Raw genomic sequence first — 18,477 nt, 5'->3', positions numbered from 1 at the left:
AAAAAAAAAAAAAAAAAAAGAACTTATTTGATTCTTATATCTCCTATCTGTAATTTCACGTTAAAGACTAGGAAACTGAGGCAGAGAATGGCTAAGTAATTGTCCTCATTTACAGCGTTGTGGCAGAACTCTCTGTGAGTGTGTGTTTTGTTTTTTGTTGTTTTCTGAGACAGTCTCACTGTCCCCCCAGGCTGGAGTGCAGTGATGCAATCTCACTTCACTGTAGCCTCAATCTCCTGGGCTCAGGTGACCCTCCCATCTGAGCCGCATTTTTTTTCTTTTTTTTTAAGACGGAATCTTGTTCTGTCACCCAGGCTGCCATACAGTGACACCATCTTGGCTCACTGCAACCTCTGCCTCCCAGGTTCAAGCGATTCGCTTGCCTCAGCCTCCCAAGTATCTGGGACTACAGGCGCATGCTACCATGCCCAGCTAATTTTTGTATTTTTAGTAGAGATAGGGTTTTGCTATGTTGGCCAGGCTGATCCACCCTCCTCAGCCTCCCAAAGTGTTGAGATTACAGGCATAAGCCACTGCACCCGGCCTAATTTTTGTATTTTTAGTAGAGACGGGGTTTCACCACATTGTTAAGGCTGGTATTGAACTCCTGACCTCAAGTGATCCACCGGCCTCAGCCTCCCAAAGTGCTAGGATTACAGGTGTGAGCCACCATTTCCAGCCTATCTCAGTCTTCTGAGGAGCTGAAACCACAGGTGTGTACCACCATGCCCAGCTGTTTTTACATTTTTTTGTACAGATGAGATCTCACTATGTTGCCTAGGCCTGTCTTGAACTCTTGGGCTCAAGCAATCTTCCACCTTGGCCTCCCCAAGTTGAGCCACCACACCCAGTCAGAACTTAGAATCAAAGATCAGCTGACTCCAGAGCTTAAGGTCTAAACTACAATATAAACATCATCCTGGATGGGCACGGTGGCTCACGCCTGTAACCTCAGCACTTTGGGAGGCCAAGATGGGTGGATCACCTGAGATCAGAAGTTCGAGACCAGACTGGCCAACATGGTGAAACCCACGTCTCTATTAAAAATACAAAAATTGGCCAGGTGTGGTAATGGGCACGTGTAATCCTAGCTACTTGGGAGCTTGGGGCAGGAGAATCGCTTGAACCCAGGAGGTGGAGGCTGCAGTAAGCCGAGAACGCACCACTACACTCCAGCCTAGGTGACAGAGCGACTCTTATCTCAAAAAAAACAAAACAAACAAAAAAAAAAAACGCCTGTAATCCAAGCACTTTGGAGGCCAAGGCGGGCGGTTCACCTGAAGTTGGGAGTTCAAGACCAGCCTGAACAACACGGTGAAACCCTGTCTTTAAAAAAAAAAAAAAGTCAAAGGGGGGAAAACAACAGAATAAACTAAACCAAGAAGGAAAAATAGTCTGGGTGCAGTGGCTCATGACTTCATCCCAGAACTTTGGGAGGCTGAGGCAGACAGATCGCTTGAGCCCATGAGTTCGAGACCAGCCTGGGCAACATGGCAAAACCTCGTCTCTACTAAAAATACAAAAGTTAGCCAGCATGCAACTGCAGTCCCAGCTACCCAGGAGGCTGAGGCAGGGAGAATTGCTTGAACCCAGGAGACGGAGGTTGCAGTGAGCTGAGATTTTACCACTGCACTCCAGCCTGAGCAACAAAGTAAGACCCTGGCTCAAAAACAACAGAAAAAGAATGAAAGAAAGGAAAAATAATGATAAATAATAAAAAGTAGATGTCTGACCCCACCCCACTTCTCCATCTCCACCCCTAGTCAGATGACCCCATTCCCCATCACAGGGCCAGGGTCACACCCAGCACAGGGCTGGGCACACAGCAGGTTGCAGGTTATCAGGAATGTACTTGCCCAGTCACATGGGAATTGGTGGCAGGACACCAGGGTTTCATTCCTCATCCTGTTCTTTGTTCCTTCTTTTTTTTTGGAGACAAAGTCTTGCTCTGTTGCCCAGACTAGAGTGCAGTGGCGCAATCTCAGCTCACTGCAACCTCCGTCTCCTGGGTTCAAGCAATTCTCCCTACCTCAGCCTCCTGGGTAGCTGGGATTACAGGCACCCACCACCATGCCCGGCTAATTTTTGTATTTTTAGTAGAGACAGGGTGTGACCATGTCGGCCAGGCTGGTCTTGAACTCCTGACCTCAGGTGATCTGCCTGCCTCCCATAGTGCTGGGATTACAGGCATGAGTCACTGCGCGCCTGGCTCCAGTTCTTTCTATGCCCCACCCTGCTGCTCCTTTGTCCACAATCCTGACTCATCCATACCTTGCTCCTGGTTTTTTTGGCCTTAAGAGTCTGCTGGGAGGCCGGGCGCGGTGGCTCACGCCTGTAATCCCAGCACTTTGGGAGGCCGAGGCGGGTGGATCACGAGGTCAAGAGATCGAGACCATCCTGGTCAACATGGTGAAACCCCGTCTCTACTAAAAATACAAAACATTAGCTGGGCATGGTGGCGCGTGCCTGTAATCCCAGCTACTCAGGAGGCTGAGGCAGGAGAATTGCCTGAACCCGGGAGACGGAGGTTGCGGTGAGCCGAGATTGCGCCATTGCACTCCAGCCTGGGTAACAAGAGCGAAACTCCGACTCGAAAAAAAAAAAAAAAGTCTGCTGGGGCCGGGCGCAGTGGCTCACACCTGTAATCCAAGCACTTTGGAGGCCAAGGCGGGTGGATCACCTGAGGTCGGGAGTTCAAGACCAGCCTGACCAACATGGTGAAACCCCGTCTTAAAAAAAAAAAAAAAAAAAGTCTGCTGGGTCCTCTCCCTTTTAAGTTTTCCTTTCTGACTAATAGCTCCCTGAAGGTGGGAATCATCCTGTTGCCCTGAGATCCTGGAAGCAGACAAGAACCAGGCAGGGCCTGCTGGATTCCAGCTTTCCCACTTCTGGCAGTATGACCTCAGGCAGGTTTTGCATCCCATGTGCCTCAGTTTCCCCCACTGTAAAATGGCAATAATGACAGCATCCACCCATAGGCTGGCGGACCATTTGCTGACACAAACCCAGTAGAGCACCTGGTACCAGTTTGGCACTAAGCAATAGCGCCATGTGCTGGTTCTGGGATTAAAAAGAAAAAGTGGGCTGGGTGTGGTGACTCACGACTATAATCCCAGCACCTTGGAAAGCTGAGGCAGGCAGATCACTTGAGGTCAGGAGTTTGAGACCAGCCTGGACCACAGGGTGAAATCTCTTCTCTACTAAAAATACAAAAAATTAGCTGGGCGTAGTGATAGGCGCCTGTAATCCCAGCTACTCGGGAGGCTGAGGCAGGAGAATCGCTTGAACCTGGGAGTTGGAGGTTGCAATGAGCTGAGACGGTGCTACTGCACTCTAGCCTGGGCGACACAGGGAGACTCCATCTCAAATAAATAAATAAAAATAAAAGTGAAGGATAAGGGTGGTGACTCATGCCTTAAACCCAGCACTTTTGCGGGGGCCAGGGCAGGAGGATCGCTTAAGCCCAGAAGATCAAGACCAGCCTGGGAAACAAACTGTGACCACATGTCTAAAATAATTTTTTAATTGGCTAAGGATGGTGACATGAGCCTGTAGTTCCAGCTACTCAGGAGGCTGAGGCAGGAAGATTCACTGGGCCCAGGAGTTTGAGGCTGCAGTGAGCTATGATCATGCCACTGTACTCTAGCCTAGGCAACAGAGGCAGGCCCTGTCTCTAAGTAAATAAATGAGTAAAACACTTGTGGACTACTTAAGGAATGAACCCTTATTTCCCAGAGGAGGAAACTGATGTCCAACGGGATCAAGTGACTTACCCAAGGTCACATGGCTGATGACAGATGAAGCCAGGATTCAAAGCCAGGCGCTCTGGCTCCAGGGCTTGTGCTTGATACATTTTTTTTTTTTTTTTTTTTTTGAGACGGAGTTTCGCTCTTGTTACCCAGGCTGGAGTGCAGTGGTGCTGTCACAGCTCATTATAGCTTTAACCTCCTTAGCCACCAAGCCTAACTAATCCTTTTTTTTTTTTTTTTTTGAACCTTGGAGACGGAGTTTTGCTCTTGTTGCCCAGGCTGGAGCGCAATGCAATGCTGTGATCTTAGCTCACCGTAACCTCCGCCTCCCAGGTTCAAGTGATTCTCCTGCCTCAGCCTCCCGTGTAGCTGGGACTATAGGTGCGTACCACCATGCCTGGCTAATTTTTTGTATTTTTAGTAAAGACAGGGTTTCACTTCACTGTGTTAGCCAGGATAGTCTAAATCTTCTGACCTTGTGATCTGCTTGCTTCAGTATCCCAAAGAGCTGGGATTATAGGCATGAGCCACCGTGCTTGGCCCCAACAAACTCTTCTTAAAAACTTATTTGAGGCTGGGCGCAATGGCTCAAGCCTATAATCCCAGCACTATAGGAGGCCGAGGTGGGTGGACCACAAGGTCAGGAGTTCGAGACCAGCCTGACCAATATAGTGAAATCTCATCTCTATTAAAAATACAAAAATTACCCAGGTGTGGTGCTGTGTGCCTTGGTAAGGTGCTGTGTGCCTGGCTACTTGGGAAGCTGAGGCAGGAGAATCGCTTGAGCCTGGGAGGTGGAGGTTGTGGTGAGCAGAGAGCACGCCATTGCACTTCCGCCTGGGCGACAGGGGGAGACTGTGTCAAAAAAAAAAAAAAAAAACTCCTTTCTTCTAGTCAATAAAATTTAAAAAAATATATATTTGAAAATGAAAAAAGAGATACAATTAAAACAAAAAAAATTGTATTTGAGGCCAGGCACGGTGGCTCACGATTGTAATCCGAGCCCTTTGGGAGGCTGAAGCAGGCATATCACTGGAGCCTAGGAGTTTGGGACCAGTCCCTGCAACATAGTGAAACCCTGTCTCTACAAAAAATAAAACTAACGTGGTGGTGCATGCCGGTATCCCAGCTACTCAGGAGGCTGAAGTGGGAAGATCACTTGAGCCTGGGAGGGTGAGGCTGCAGTGAGCTATGACTGCACCACTGCACTCCTGCCTGGGCCACAGAGTGAGACCCTGTCTCTTAAAAACAAAAACAAAACAAAAGATAAGGAAAAGGGAGGCTAATGAAGACTTTGAAAATCACTGACTAGGCCGGGCGTGGTGGCTCATGTCTGTAATCTGTAATCCCAGTACTTTGGGAGACCGAGGCGGGCAGATCTCAAGAGAATTTGGAAGGGTGAGGGTATGATTCTAAATCAAGGGGGCCAGGCGCAGTGGCACATGTCTGTAATCCCAGCACTTGGGGAGGCTGAGGAGGATGGATCACTTGAGCCCCGGAGTTTGAGACCAGCCGGGGCCACATGGCAAGAACTCATCTCTATCTTATGGGGAAAAAAAAAAAGGGCTGGGTGCAGATTACTGGCTCAGGCCTGTAATCCTAGCACTTTGGGAGGCCAAGGCAGAAGGACTGCTTGAGCTTAGGAGTCGGAGACCGGCCTGGTCAACACAGTAATAGCCTAACTCTACTAAAAGTTAACAAAAAAGAAACCTAAAACTAGCTGGTTGTGGAGGCACAGGCCTGTAATCCCACTACCTGGAGGGCCGAGGTGAGAGGACTGTGAGCCTGGGAGGTCGAGGCTGCAGGGAGCCCTGATGGCACTACCACTGCACCCCAACCTGGGAGAGGGACTGAGCCTCTGTCTCAATAAATAAATAAATAACAAATCAATGGGTCAAGAATGGCACCACCAAGCAGGTGCCATGAACCAAACCTTTGAGAAAACTTGCGCTTTCAGGAGTAAGACAGCTGTACCATAGCAGTTAGAAATACACCATTAAACATGTTAAAAAAGACAATTTTTGTCTTCCTTTCCTAGTATATGTCACAGGTTTTGAAATAAAAATGGTAAAAATACCATTTTGTATGAGTAAGCTTCAGACAAGCACAGGCTGAAAACAAACTTGAGATTTTAAGAAAAGGCAAAATAACTTGGAAAGCAGACAAATGCTCTAAGACAAATAAATGAAGGCAACGGAAAACAAAGAAGTGTCGGGTCACCCCAGGGTGGCCAGATGTGACACACAGGAACAGGGACAAGTGGGAGATTGGCAACTTTTCCCTAAACCGATAGGTTTCCAGATAATTCAATGAGAGCAGGAGACAGAATGTTAAAAAGAATCCCTGAAAGCAGTGACAAGCAGGCAAAGCTGGCATAAGGGGCTGAAAATGAATCGGGAACAGAGAAACTCAAACTTGAAAATGAGCAAAAAAATGCCCGCATACCTACTGCACCATTATGACAACAGCGAGTTTCCCAATGACAGGGTGGAGTCTGCACCCCGTACAGGCCGTGGCACATGGTAAGTGCTCTATTCACTTGTGGGCCAGGAACCGTGGCTCATGCCTGCAATCCCAGCACTTTGAGAGGCCGAGGTGGGAGGATCACTTGAGCCCAGGAATTCGAGACCAGCCTGGGCAATATAGCAAGACCCTGTCTATACAAAACAAAAAATTTGTTTGTTTGAGATGGAGGGTGGCCCTGTCACCCAGGCTGGAGTGCAGTGGCGCGATCTTGGCTCACTGCAAACTTGGCCTGCCAGGTTCAAGAGCTTCTTGTGCCTCAGCCTCCCGAGTAGCTGGGATTACAAGCACATGCCACCATGCCCAGCTAATTTTTGTATTTTTAGTAGGGATGGGGTTTCGCCATGTTGGCCAGGCTAGTCTCAAGCTCCTGATCTCAAGTGATCTGCCCACCTCGGCCTCCCAAAGTGCTGGGATTACAGGCGTGAGCCACCGTGCCCTGCCAACAACAAAAAAAGGTTTTTTAATTAGCCGGGCGTGGTGGCAAGCGTCTGCAGTCCCAGCTTCTCTGGAGGCTGAGGCAGGAGGATCACTTGAGGCCAGGAGGTTGAGGCTGCAGTAAGCTATGATTGCACCCCTGTACTCCAGCCTGGGCAACAGAGACAGTCCCTGTCTCTAAATAAATAAACAGGCTGGGCTCGGTGGCTCAACCGTGTAATTCTAGCACAGTGGGAGGCTGAATCAGGCAGATCTGTTGAACTCAGGAGATTGAGACAAGCCTGGACAACATGTATTTTCTGTCTCTACAAAACTTACAAAAATTAGCCAGGTATGGTGGCAGGCCCCTGTAGTCCCAGCTTTTTGGAGGCTAAGGTGGGAGGATGGCTTAAGCCCAGGAGGTAGAGGTCAGAGTGAGCCAAGATAGTGCCACTGCACTCTAGCCCTCACAGCAGAGTCAGACCCTGTCTCAAAAAATAAATGAACAAATAAATGAATAACTAAAACACTTGTGGGCCGGGTGTGGTGGCTCACACCTGTAATCCCACCACTTTGGGCAGGTTGACAACTTCAGTCTCGTCATTCAGGACTAGCCTGGCCAACGTGGCAAAGCCCTGTCTCTACAAAAATTTTTTAAAAAATTAGCCAGGAATGGTGACCCATGCCTGCAGTCCCAGCTACTTGGAAGACTGAGGTGGGAGGATGGCTTGAGACCGGGCGGTGGAGGCTGCAGTGAGCCAAGGTCGTACCACTGCACTCCACCCTGGGCAACTAAAAATATTAAATAAGAATAAATAAACAAACACTTAAGGAATGAACCCCTGTTTTCCAGATTTAAAGCCAGGCACTCTGACTCCAGAGCTTGCGCTCAGTACGTTTTTCTTTCTGTTTTGTTGTTGCTTTTTTTTTTTTTTTTTTTGAGATGCTGTCGCCGTCACCCAGGCTAGAGTATAGTGGGTAATCAGGGCGCACTGCAGCTTCAGCCTCCTGGGTCCGTGATTCTCCCGCTTCGGCCTCCAGAGTTGTTGGGACTATAGGCTGATGCCACCAAGCCTAATTTTTTTTAAAAAATTATCTGAGGCTGGGTGCAGTGGCTCATGCCTGTAATTTCAACACTTTGGAAGGACAAGTCGGGCGGATCATTTGAGCCTAGGAGTTCAAGACCAGCCTGGGCAACATAGTGAGACACCATCTCTACCAAAAAAATACAAAAATTAGCTGCATGTGGTGGCATGCAACTGTAGTCCCAGCTTCTCAGGAGGCTAAGGTGAGAGGATCACTTGAGCCCAGGAAGTTGGGGCCACAGTGAGCTGAGGTCGCGCCACTGCCCTCCACTCTGGGTGACAGAGTGAGACTCCATTAAAAAAAAAAAAAAAAAAAAAAAAAAACAAGGTCAGGCACGGTGGCTCACATCTATAATTCCAGCACTTTGGGAGGTCAAAGTGGGTGGATCACTTGAGGCCAGGACCTCCAGCCTGGCCAACAAGACGAAATCTCCTCTCTACTAAAAATACAAAAATTAGCAGGACATGGAGGTGCACACGTGTAAGCCCAGCTACTGGGGAGGCTGACGCCGGAGAATCGCCGGAACCCGGGAGGCGGAGGTTGCGGTGAGCTGAGATCGTGCCACTGCACTCCAGCCTGGGCGACAAAACGAGAGTTGCTGCCTCAAAAAAAAAACCCAAATTTATTTGTAGAGATGAATTTTCCCTGTGTTGCCCAGGCTGGTCTCAAATTCCTGAGTTCCAGTGATCCTGCCACCCTGGTTAATCCCAGCCTCCCACCTTGGCCTCCTGAAGTGATGGGATTGTAGGCGTGAGCCACCTCGCACAGCCTCAATACCTTTTCTTGAAAGAATAAAAATCATAGAAAAACTAGGCATGGTGGCTCATGCCTGTAATCTCACCACTTTGGGAGGCTGAAGCAGGTGGATCAGAAGTTCGAGACCATCCTGGTCAACATAGTGAAAGCACGTCTCTACTAAAAATGCAAAAATTGGCCGGGCGCGGTGGCTCAAGCCTGTAATCCCAGCACTTTGGGAGGCCGAGGCGGGTGGATCAGGAGGTCAAGAGATCGAGACCATCCTGGTCAACATGGTGAAACCCCGTCTCTACTAAAACTACAAAAAATTAGCTGGGCATGGTGGCGCGTGCCTGTAATCCCAGCTACTCAAGAGGCTGAGGCGGGAGAATTGCCTGAACCCAGGAGGCGGAGGTTGCGGTGAGCCGAGATCGCGCCATTGCACTCCAGCCTGGGTAACAAGAGCGAAACTCTGTCTCAAAAAAAAAAAAAAAAAAAGCAAAAATTAGCCAGGTGTGGTGGCAGGCGCCTATAGTCCCAGCTACTAGGAAGGCTGAGGCAGGAGAATCACCTCAACCTGGGAGGCAGAGGTTGCAGTGAGCCGAGATCGAGCCACTGCACTGCAGCCTGGGTGACAGCACAAGACACCGTCTGAAAAAAAAAAAATTATAGGAAAAATATCTCACACTTATATAAAGCATAATACACCCCAGGCATTTTATATATGCCACCTCATCAGTTACCACATCAACTCCTTACAAGAAGCTCAGAGTTTAAATGTGGTCCCATTTTTACATGAGAATACTGAGGCCGGCTGGGCCTCTTGGCTCATGCCTGTAACCCCAGCACTTTGGGAAGCCAAGGTGGGTGAGTGGGTCACTTGAGTCAGGAGTTCAAGACCAGCCTAGGCAACATGGTGAAATGCCGACTCTACAAAAATTAGACAGGCGTGGTGGCAGACACCTGTAGTCTCAGATACCCAGGAGGCTGGGGTGGGAGGATCCCTTGATCCCAGGAGGTAGAGGCTGAAGTGAGCCAAGACCACCCCAGCCAGGGCAACAAAGTGAGAACCTGGCTCAAAAAAAAAAAAAAAAAAAAGAGACCGGATGTGGTGGCTTACACCTATAATCCTGGCACTTTGAGAGGTTAAGACCAGCCTGGACAAGAAGGTGAAACTCCAACTCTACTAAAAATACAAAAATTAGCTGGGTGTGGTAGCGCAAGCCTGTCATCCCAGCTACTCAGGAAGCTCAGGCAGGAGAATCTCTTGAACCTGGGAGGTGGAGGTTGCAGTGAGCTGAGATTTCGACACTGCACTCCAGCCTGGATGACAGAGTGAGACTCTGTCTCAAAAAAAAAAAAAAAAGAAAAAAAGAAAAAGAAAACTGAGGCCCAGAATGGGAATGCAGCTTGGCCAAGGACACACAGCAACAGAAGCAGGGATTTTATTCTGGGCCTATCTGAAGCCAATGTTTTCAACCATAAGCTTAGTATCACAGCCACTGAATAAAGCCCAGAAAGCTCACAAGAAACAAACCAAACTGTTTCAGGGTGAATTTACAAAGTTGTCAAACTGCCCAATGAGGCCCTAATGACCCACACATTAGAGGAACAGAAGCAAACTAACAACAACAAAAACCTAGTTAGAAATATCTTCTATTCACTGAAACACCTGGAGTTAGGCCAGACTGGGTATTTGGCGGGGACAAGAGTGGGAATGAGGACACATTGAGTTTCTTTTTTCTCTTTTTTTGAGACAGAGTCTCTGCCACCCAGGCTGGAGTGCAGTGGCGCAGTCTTGGCGCACTGCAACCTCCACCTCCTGGGTTCAAGAGACTCTCATGCCTCAGCCTCCCGAGTAGCTGGGATTACAGGTGTGCACCACCACGACTGGCTAAATTTTGTAGTTTTAGTAGAGATGGGGGTTTGCCATGTTGGCCAGGCTGGTCTTGATCGAACTCCTGGCCTCGGGCCATCTGCCTGCCTCAGCCTCCCAAAGTGTTGGCATTATAGGCATAAGCCACCATGCCCCGCCCACAGATTGAGTTTGTAAGCATCTTCTCCAGGAATCATAATTGGATTTAGGAGCCCAGGGGTGGAGGGCAGGGACATGATGACAGCTTGAGAAAGAAAGGAGGCAGCCTGACATCTTCCCTCTCTGGTTCCTCTCTATTGCCTTCTCTTTCCTACCACATTCAAAAACAACAAACTCACATGTACTGAGCCCTTCCCTAAGTATTGGAGTAAGGGCTCACTAAGTAAGTTCCACTTTACTGCATTATCTTCCAGAACCTTCTCACCTTCCTAAGGTTACTACTGATCCCATTTTATAGATGAGAAGAAGCCAAAAGACTTGCCCAGGGCCAGGCACAGTGGCACATGCCTACAATCCCAATACTTTTGGAGGTTGAGGCAAGAGGACCCTTTGAGACCAGGCTGTGCAACATAGTGAGACCCGGATATCTATAAAAATAAAAACAAAAAAAATCAACCGCATGTAATAAAAAATTAGTTCCAGCTAGTTGGGAGGTTGAGGTGGGAGGATTGCCTGAGCCCAGGAGGTGAAGGCTGTAGTAAGCCATGGTCGTGCCAATGCATTCCAGCCCGTCTGGGCAACAGAGCAAGACCCTGTCTTTAAAAAAAAATAGAAACAGGGCCAGGCGCAGTGGCTCACACCCGTAATCCCAGCACTTTGGGAGGCTGAGGTAAGTGGATCACCTGAGGTCAGGACTTTGAGACCAGTCTGACCAACATGGAGAAACCCTGTCTCTACTAAAAATACAAAAATTACCCAGGTATAGCGGCGCATGCCTGTAATCCCAGCCTCTTGGGAGGCTGAGGTAGGAGAATGCTTGAACCTGGGAGGAAGAGGCTGTAGTGAGCTGAGATACCACAGCACTCCAGCCTGGGTGAGAAGGGAGACTCTGTCTCAAAATAAATAAATAAATAAAGTAAATTAAAAATAAAAGACTTTCTTAAGGTCATATAGCAAGTAAATGGCAGAACTAATATTCTAGACTGCTTTGTTCTCTATGTCTACTCATCACATTGTGTATTTCAGTATGGAGAGGGGACTAAATTACAGTGCTGAAAGCACAGATTCTGAGCCAGGCTGCCAAGACCCAAATCCTGAGTCTAGCAATTAGTGCTGGATAGCCTTGGGAAAGTTGCCTAATTTCTCTGCACCTCTTCGTCCTTTCTGTAAAGCGAAGAAAATAACAGCACCTACCCCTCAGGAGTGTTATCAGAATTAAATGAGTTAATGTGTACAAACAGCTAAGGACAGGGCCAGGCATTTTGTAAAACAATAAGCGTTAGCTGTAATCCACAGTGGGGAGCCCCTACATGCTTCTGAGGTGGGGTGTGTGCCCAGATCAGCGCCAGGTTTTGAGAAAACGCCTCTGGGACTGAACTGGAAAGAAGGGAATCTATTAGCACCTGTAACCCAGTCACATCCCAGGGGCGGAGAACTTCCCACCAACAGCTCTGAGACTGGAATGTAATTCACAGCCCAGCTCTCCCACTAATAGTAACGATTTTAATGACTCCCTTTAACCCTGTTCTCAGAGGCATGCTTGCTGTTCCCATACTACAGATAAGGGCACTGAGGCTCAGAGATTTGCCCATGGCACAAAGGAGTGGCAGAATAGGGGAGGTGAATGCTGTACTTCTCATAGGGATATACACCACTACACTCTTCTAAATTACACTGGAGAAGAGAAGGTGTGAAAGGCTGTCTCGACGGCCCCTTCTGGCCATATTATCCTATAGTTCTGTGCCCGTCCAGCTTACCAGGAGTCTTTGGCAGGACTAGGGAAATTATCACTACATCCAGGCCCCTCAGTTCAGGTTGCTCACCCCATCCACAGTACTGGAGCCTAACCCACACTCTGTCCTACCACTGATTTCTCCCTCCCACCTTCTCAACTTGCCTTCCTGCCCCCAATCCGATCCAGAGGCCCCAACCCATCGTGTCCACTGTTCGCCTGTCCCTTGGAGCTTCCACATCCCCTCACTCATCCTAACCCTAACCCTCATACCCTAGCCGCAGGTTAAGCCCCCTCGAAATTGACCCCTTCAGGGCCTCTACCTGGACGTCCTGTCCAGTCTCCAACTCGGGGCCCACTTCCCCAGCTCTGAGCCCCTTTACAATCAATTCCAAAGCTCCACTCCCACCCCACCTCCAAGACCCCTCCCCAAGCCACCATTCTTCGACTACTATCTCCGTCTCCCCTTCCTCCCAATCCCCTCCCCCAGGCAATCTCCCCTCGCCCAGCCCCTTCTTTCGCCCCTGCCTCTTTCCCCTCGTCACCTGGTCCCGAACCCCCGTCCCGACTCTCCAGCGCCCCCGGCCCATGCCTGGGCTCTCACCATCGCCGCGCGCTGCATCTCCCTCGGCTACGCGGGTTTCCCCCACTCGCTCCTCTCCAGCCTCCCCTTCCGGGTTCTCGTCCCGAAGCCCGCTGGGAATTGAAGTCCGCGCAGCCACGGACTACATCTCCCAGAAGGCAGCACGGTCAAGCTTGGCGGTGGGGTGGGAAGCAAATTAGGCGGGCGGAGGAAAAAAACGACCCGAACTCCCGGGAGACAAAGCCGGGGAGGACTTGGCAGCGCAAGCGCAGGGCGCTTCCCCGCGGGGCGCGCTGGGAGATGGAGTCTAGCCAGGAGAGCTCCATTTTTGCCCGGGGCCCTTGGGAAGGGAATTGAGAATATAGCAACAGGGCGATGATGAGGGGTGGAGAGTTGGGGAAAAGCAAATTTATTGATTCATTTGAGCAGATCAACACAACAGTTAACAGCTCCTTGTACTTTTCCAAACTCCTTCCCATCCATCCCCTCCCTTCTTACCTCCTGATTTACATATGAGAAAATTAAGCCTTAGGAGGAAGGAAAGTCCCATGCATTAGGAGTTAGTCCACATCATAGGATAGCAGCTCCACATCGCTCGAGCCCAGAAGTTCCAGGCAGTGAGCAGCGTTGCACCACTGCCTCCACGCAGTTCAGCCTGAGCGACAGAGTGAGACCCTGCTGTCTCTTAAAATTAAAAAATAAAGCAGCAGCAGCTCCACAAGGGCAGAGATCTTTGTGTACCTTGTTCAAGCACCTAGAACAGCGTGAATATGTGTTCATTAAATATTTATTGCATCGAAACTATATGCCAGACACCCTGCAGACAATCCTAGTAAGAATTACCATCCCAAATTTATAAGGCAAAAAGAGATTAAGCCTCTTGCCGCTGGCAACACAGCCAAGAAAACAATTTGAACTGAAATGTATCGGATTCCAGGCCTTCTACTCTTGACTAGGTCGTTAGATCACCTCCCCTTAATATGTATTTACCCGACTGGGTGCAGTGGCTCATGCTTATAATCTCGGCCGGGAGAATGGCTTTAGTCCAGGAGTTCAAGACCAGCCTGGGTGACAAAGTGAGACCCTCGTCTTTTTTTTTTTTTTTTTTTTTTTTTTTTTTGAGACGGAGTTTCGCTCTTGTTACCCAGGCTGGAGTGCAATGGCGCGATCTCGGCTCACCGCAACCTCCGCCTCCTGGGTTCAGGCAATTCTCCTGCCTCAGCCTCCTGAGTAGCTGGGACTACAAGCACGCGCCACCATGCCCAGCTAATTTTTTGTAGTTTTAGTAGAGACGGGGTTTCACCATGTTGACCAGGATGGTCTTGATCTCTTGACCTTGTGATCCACCCGCCTCGGCCTCCCAAAGTGCTGGGATTACAGGCTTGAGCCACCGCGCCCGGCCCGAGACCCTTGTCTTTACAAAAAACAAAAACAAAAACAAACAAACAAAATAGCCAGGCAATGTAGTGTATACCTGCAGTCGCAGCTACAGGGCAGGCTGAGGTGGGAGGATGGGTGAACCTCTGAAAGTGGAGGCTGCAATGAACTGTGATTGTACGACTGGGTGACAGAGCTTGTTTCAAAAGAAAAAAAAAAAAAACCGGAGTATTGCTCTTGTTGCCCAGTCTGGAGTGCAATGATGGATCTCGGCTCAGGCAACCTTCACCTGCTACCTTCAAGTGATTCTGCTGCCTCAGCCTTCCAAGCAGCTGGGATTATAGGCATGTGCGACAACGCCTGGCTAATTTTTTTTTGGTATATTTAGTAGAGACTGGGTTTCTCTATGCTGGTCAGGCTGGTCTGAAACTTCCGACCTCAGGTGACCTGCCCGCCTTGGCCTCCCAAAGTGCTGGGATTATAGGCGTGAGCCACTGCTCCCGGCCCCTTTTTCTTTTTGAGACAGAGTCTCATTCTGTCGCCCAGGCTGGAGTGCAGGGGCACAATCCTGGCTCATTCAACCTCCGCCTCCCAGGTTCAAGTGATTCTCTTGCCTCAGCCTCCTGAGTAGATGGGACTACAGGCATGCGCCACCACGCCCGGATAATTTTTGTATTTTTAGCAGAGATGAGGTTTCGACATTGTTGTCCAGGCTGGTCTGGAACTCCTGACCTCAGGTGATCCACCTGCCTCGGTCTCCCAAGAAGGCCCGGTTCAAATGGCCCTCTTCGTTGAATCCTTTCCCAACGTATTGTTCTCTGCATTCACTGAGCTCCGTCTCACTAGATTCTCATGGTCTCGGGTGTTCTCATGGTATTCTCGATTGCCCTGGGAAGACAGTGACTAAGTTCCCACCATCCAGGCTGGTGCTTGGCACACAGGAGGCCCTCATGAAACATGCAGTGAAGGGAAAAGATGGAAATGGGGTACGAAAGGGCCAGAAGGGACACAGGCGAGCTCTCTCTCTCTTCCTGAGAGATGGCAGTTGGGGAAACCCAGCCTCCTCCTTGAGATGCAAGGGCCCTGGACCACTGGGGTCGTGCAGGGGCGTGGCGCCTAAAAAGGCGGGTGGCTGAGCAGGCGCTGATTGGTCTGCCTAGCGGCGCGCGCCAGCAAAGGCCTCGTCTGAAGGCTCTAGACCGAGCTCACACTGTGCAAGACGACAGGGCCCTTCCCGAGGCGCGCGTGCGCACGGCCATTTGCATCCTGCCCTTTCAACCCCGTCGTCTCGTGCCCAGCACACCTTGTCTAGAACTGGTGGGGGCGTGGCCTGGCCTCGGGGACGCATTCTTGCTCTGCTCCTCACGCCTCGCGCAGGATCCTCGCACTGGGAGGATTCGCACCCAACCCCCCAAGTCCGGGCTGGGAACGTGGTGTCCGAGACCGGCTGGGACCCTCGCGCGCCCGCGCGCGGTCGGCTCCCCGGGACCCGCTTGAGACGCTGTCTGATCGGGCTTCCGAGAGTGGGGTCCGGAGAAACCAGAAGGGTCGGCAGCCTCACGCCATTTTGCACGCCCTGAGGCGGGTGCTGGTTGCCCAGGCGAATGGGGCATGGGGCAGGGGGGACCCCTGGAACTAGCTGGGCTTAGGGGAACCCGGGATCCCCACAGAAGCCTACCTCGGGGGGAGCTCAGGGGAACAGAACATGCTCTGGGTGTAGGGCCACGGTTGGAGGAGTTTGGGTTTGAAGCCGGGTATGGAGGCTGGAGTTTGGGCAATGGAAGACTGTTTGTTTGTGTTGGGGATCTAGGCTCTTGAGTTCGATCTGGGATCTCGGGATTTGCATCTAGGGGTGACTAGTTCTGGAATCTGAAGGGCTTGGGTTTTGTGATTGGGAACTTTCTCCTTGGAATCCAGAGATCCCAATATGGAGATCTGGAAGTCTTAGTTCTGAGTTATGATATAGCATTTTGAGAGTCTGGAGCCTGATTTGGGGCAATTGAAGCCTTAGTATAGATTTAGGGCCTAAATCCCCAGTGTAGGGTCTAGAGTCTCAGTTCCGGTCTTTGAGAAGGACGTTTTAGGGCCTGGAGTCCCCACATTGAGTATGGGAGCTCCAGTTTTAGGGTCTGGGATCTCAGAGTAGGACTCACATTCGAGATCTCAGTTTTAGAGTTGGGGTCACAATTTGAGGGACAGTTTGGGGACTGAGAGGTCAATTTGGGGGAATGAGGTTTACTTTGTAGGGGCCTGGATTTCTTATTTTAGGATATGGGTTCGTAGTGGTACGGCTTGTGGTCTGTAAAATTAGGGTCATATTTGGAGGTCAGAAGTTGACAATTTGGGGGGTCTGGGGTATCTCAGTATTAGAATTTAGGGTTTGTAGGTTTGGGAGGACTCCTTTTTTTTGTTTGTTTTTGAGACAAGGTCTCACTTTGTCAGCCAGGCTGGAGTGCAGTGGTGTGATTTTAGCTCACTGCAGCCTTGACCTCCTGGGCTCAAACAGTCCTCCCACCTCAGCCTCCCAAGTAGCTGGGACTACAAGCATATGCCACTAAGCCCAGGTAATTTTTTTGTTTTTTTTTGGTAGAGGTGGAGTTTTGCCATATTGCCAGGCTGGTCTCAAACTCCTGAGATCAGGCGATCCTCCCGCCTTGGCATCCCAAAGTGCTAGGATTACAGGGATGAGCCGCTGTGCCTGGCTTTGGGAGGTCTCCAAAGTGAGGATTTAAGTCCTCATTTTGGGACTCTAAAGTTTTTTTTGTTTTTTTTTTTTTTTTTTTGAGAGGGAGTCTCCCTCTCTGTCACCCAGGCTGGAGTGCAGTGGCGTGATCATGGCTCACTGCCGCCTCTGCCTCTCGGGTTTAAGCGATTCCCCTGTCTCAGCCTCCTGAGTAGCTGGGACTACAAGCATGTGCCACCACACACAGCTAATTTTTGTATTTTCAGTGGAGACAGGGTTTCACCATATTGGCCAGGCTGGTCTCGAACTCCTGACCTCAGGTGATCCACCTGCCTTGGCCTCCCAAAGTGCTGGAATTACAGGTGTGAGCCACCACACCTGGCCGGTTTTAGTCTTAAAATCACAGTCTGTAGGTCTCTAGCCACACTTTTGGTAGTCTGTTTCAGAGTCTGGCATCTCACTATTATTAATGTCTAAGTTCTGAAGTCAAAGTTTAAGGGTTTGCTGGTTTTAGTTTTAGGTCTGGATCATGATTTAAGGCCCAGATTTACAATTCGGGATTCACAGCTTTGAGTTTAGAAGTTTAGGCGTTTGTTTTCTTTTCCTTTTTTTTTTTTTTTTTTTTGAAGCAGTCTCGTTCTGTTGCCCAGGCTGGAGTGCAGTGGCTCGTTCCCAGTTCCCTGCAACTTCCGCCTCCCGGGTTCAAGTGATTCTCCTGCCTCAGCCTCCCAGGCCTCAGCCTCCTGAGTAGCTGGGATTACAGGCATGCACCACCATGCCTGGCTAATTTTTGTATTTTTAGTAGAATCAGCGTTTCACCATGTTGGCCAGGCTGGTCTCAAACTCCTGACCTCAAGTGATTTGCCTGCCTCGGCCTCCCAAAATACTGGGTTTACAAGCGAGAGCCACCACATCTGGCCAAGGCTTAGCAGTTTTATTTGGGTCTCTGGGCCCATAATTTATTGGGGCTGGGGACTCTATTTTGGGATCTCTGGATGCTCAAAGGAGCATTGTAGGGAAAATGAAGGGTGCCCATCAGGCTTCCTGCCCATCCTTCCTGCAATCCCAGAGGTCACTAATCATTCTTTTTCCCTCTTTGCAGATGTTGGGTTCCAGCAGATACTTATGTTCCTCTGAACAGCCCAGAGGTAGCTCACTGGGTCCCAGTGAGAGGTAAGGGCTTGCCCCATCTCCCTTATAGCCCCAGCCACTCTCATTGAATAATTATAACAAAAACATTTGCCGAGCATTTACTGTTTGCTAGACTCTGCTAAACCTTGTTTGTATGATATCTGTTAATCCATACAACAACCCCATGAGGAAATGTGCGCCAAGATTCCTGCCATTTTCTAGATGAGAGTATTCTGAGGTGATCGGCAAAGATCATTTCTTATTTATTTATTTATTTTTGAGATAGGGTTTCTCTCCTGTTTCCCAGGCTCCAGCGCAATGGTGCGATCCGAGCTCACTGTAACCTCCGCCTCACAGCCTGTACAATATAGAGAGACTGTGTCTCTACAGGAAATTTCATTTAAAAATTTTTATTTTACTTATTTA

The 18,477-nt window shown here is 49.6% G+C and overlaps 2 protein-coding genes across 2 annotated transcripts in view; one reads left to right on the top strand and one right to left on the bottom strand.

Annotated features, from left to right (window-relative positions):
• Nucleotides 1-12,960, bottom strand: part of FBXO46 (F-box protein 46) — a 23,488-nt gene extending 10,528 nt beyond the window's left edge. The window contains exon 1 of the mRNA XM_032262605.1: nucleotides 12,882-12,960. The gene's annotated coding sequence lies outside the window, so the exon portion shown is untranslated. The remainder of the gene's footprint in view (nucleotides 1-12,881) is intronic.
• BHMG1 (basic helix-loop-helix and HMG-box containing 1) overlaps nucleotides 6,183-18,477 on the top strand; it is a 30,869-nt gene continuing 18,574 nt past the window's right edge. Inside the window, exon 1 of the mRNA XM_032262844.1 lies at nucleotides 6,183-6,271. Within this exon, the coding sequence (XP_032118735.1) occupies nucleotides 6,183-6,271 (89 nt within the window). The remainder of the gene's footprint in view (nucleotides 6,272-18,477) is intronic.

Source organism: Sapajus apella, unplaced genomic scaffold (genome assembly GCF_009761245.1).
Source record: "Sapajus apella isolate SASKATOON/1434 unplaced genomic scaffold, GSC_monkey_1.0 scaffold130, whole genome shotgun sequence".
Classification (NCBI taxonomy): domain Eukaryota; kingdom Metazoa; phylum Chordata; class Mammalia; order Primates; family Cebidae; genus Sapajus; species Sapajus apella.
This window is presented reverse-complemented; position numbering and strand designations above follow the sequence as displayed.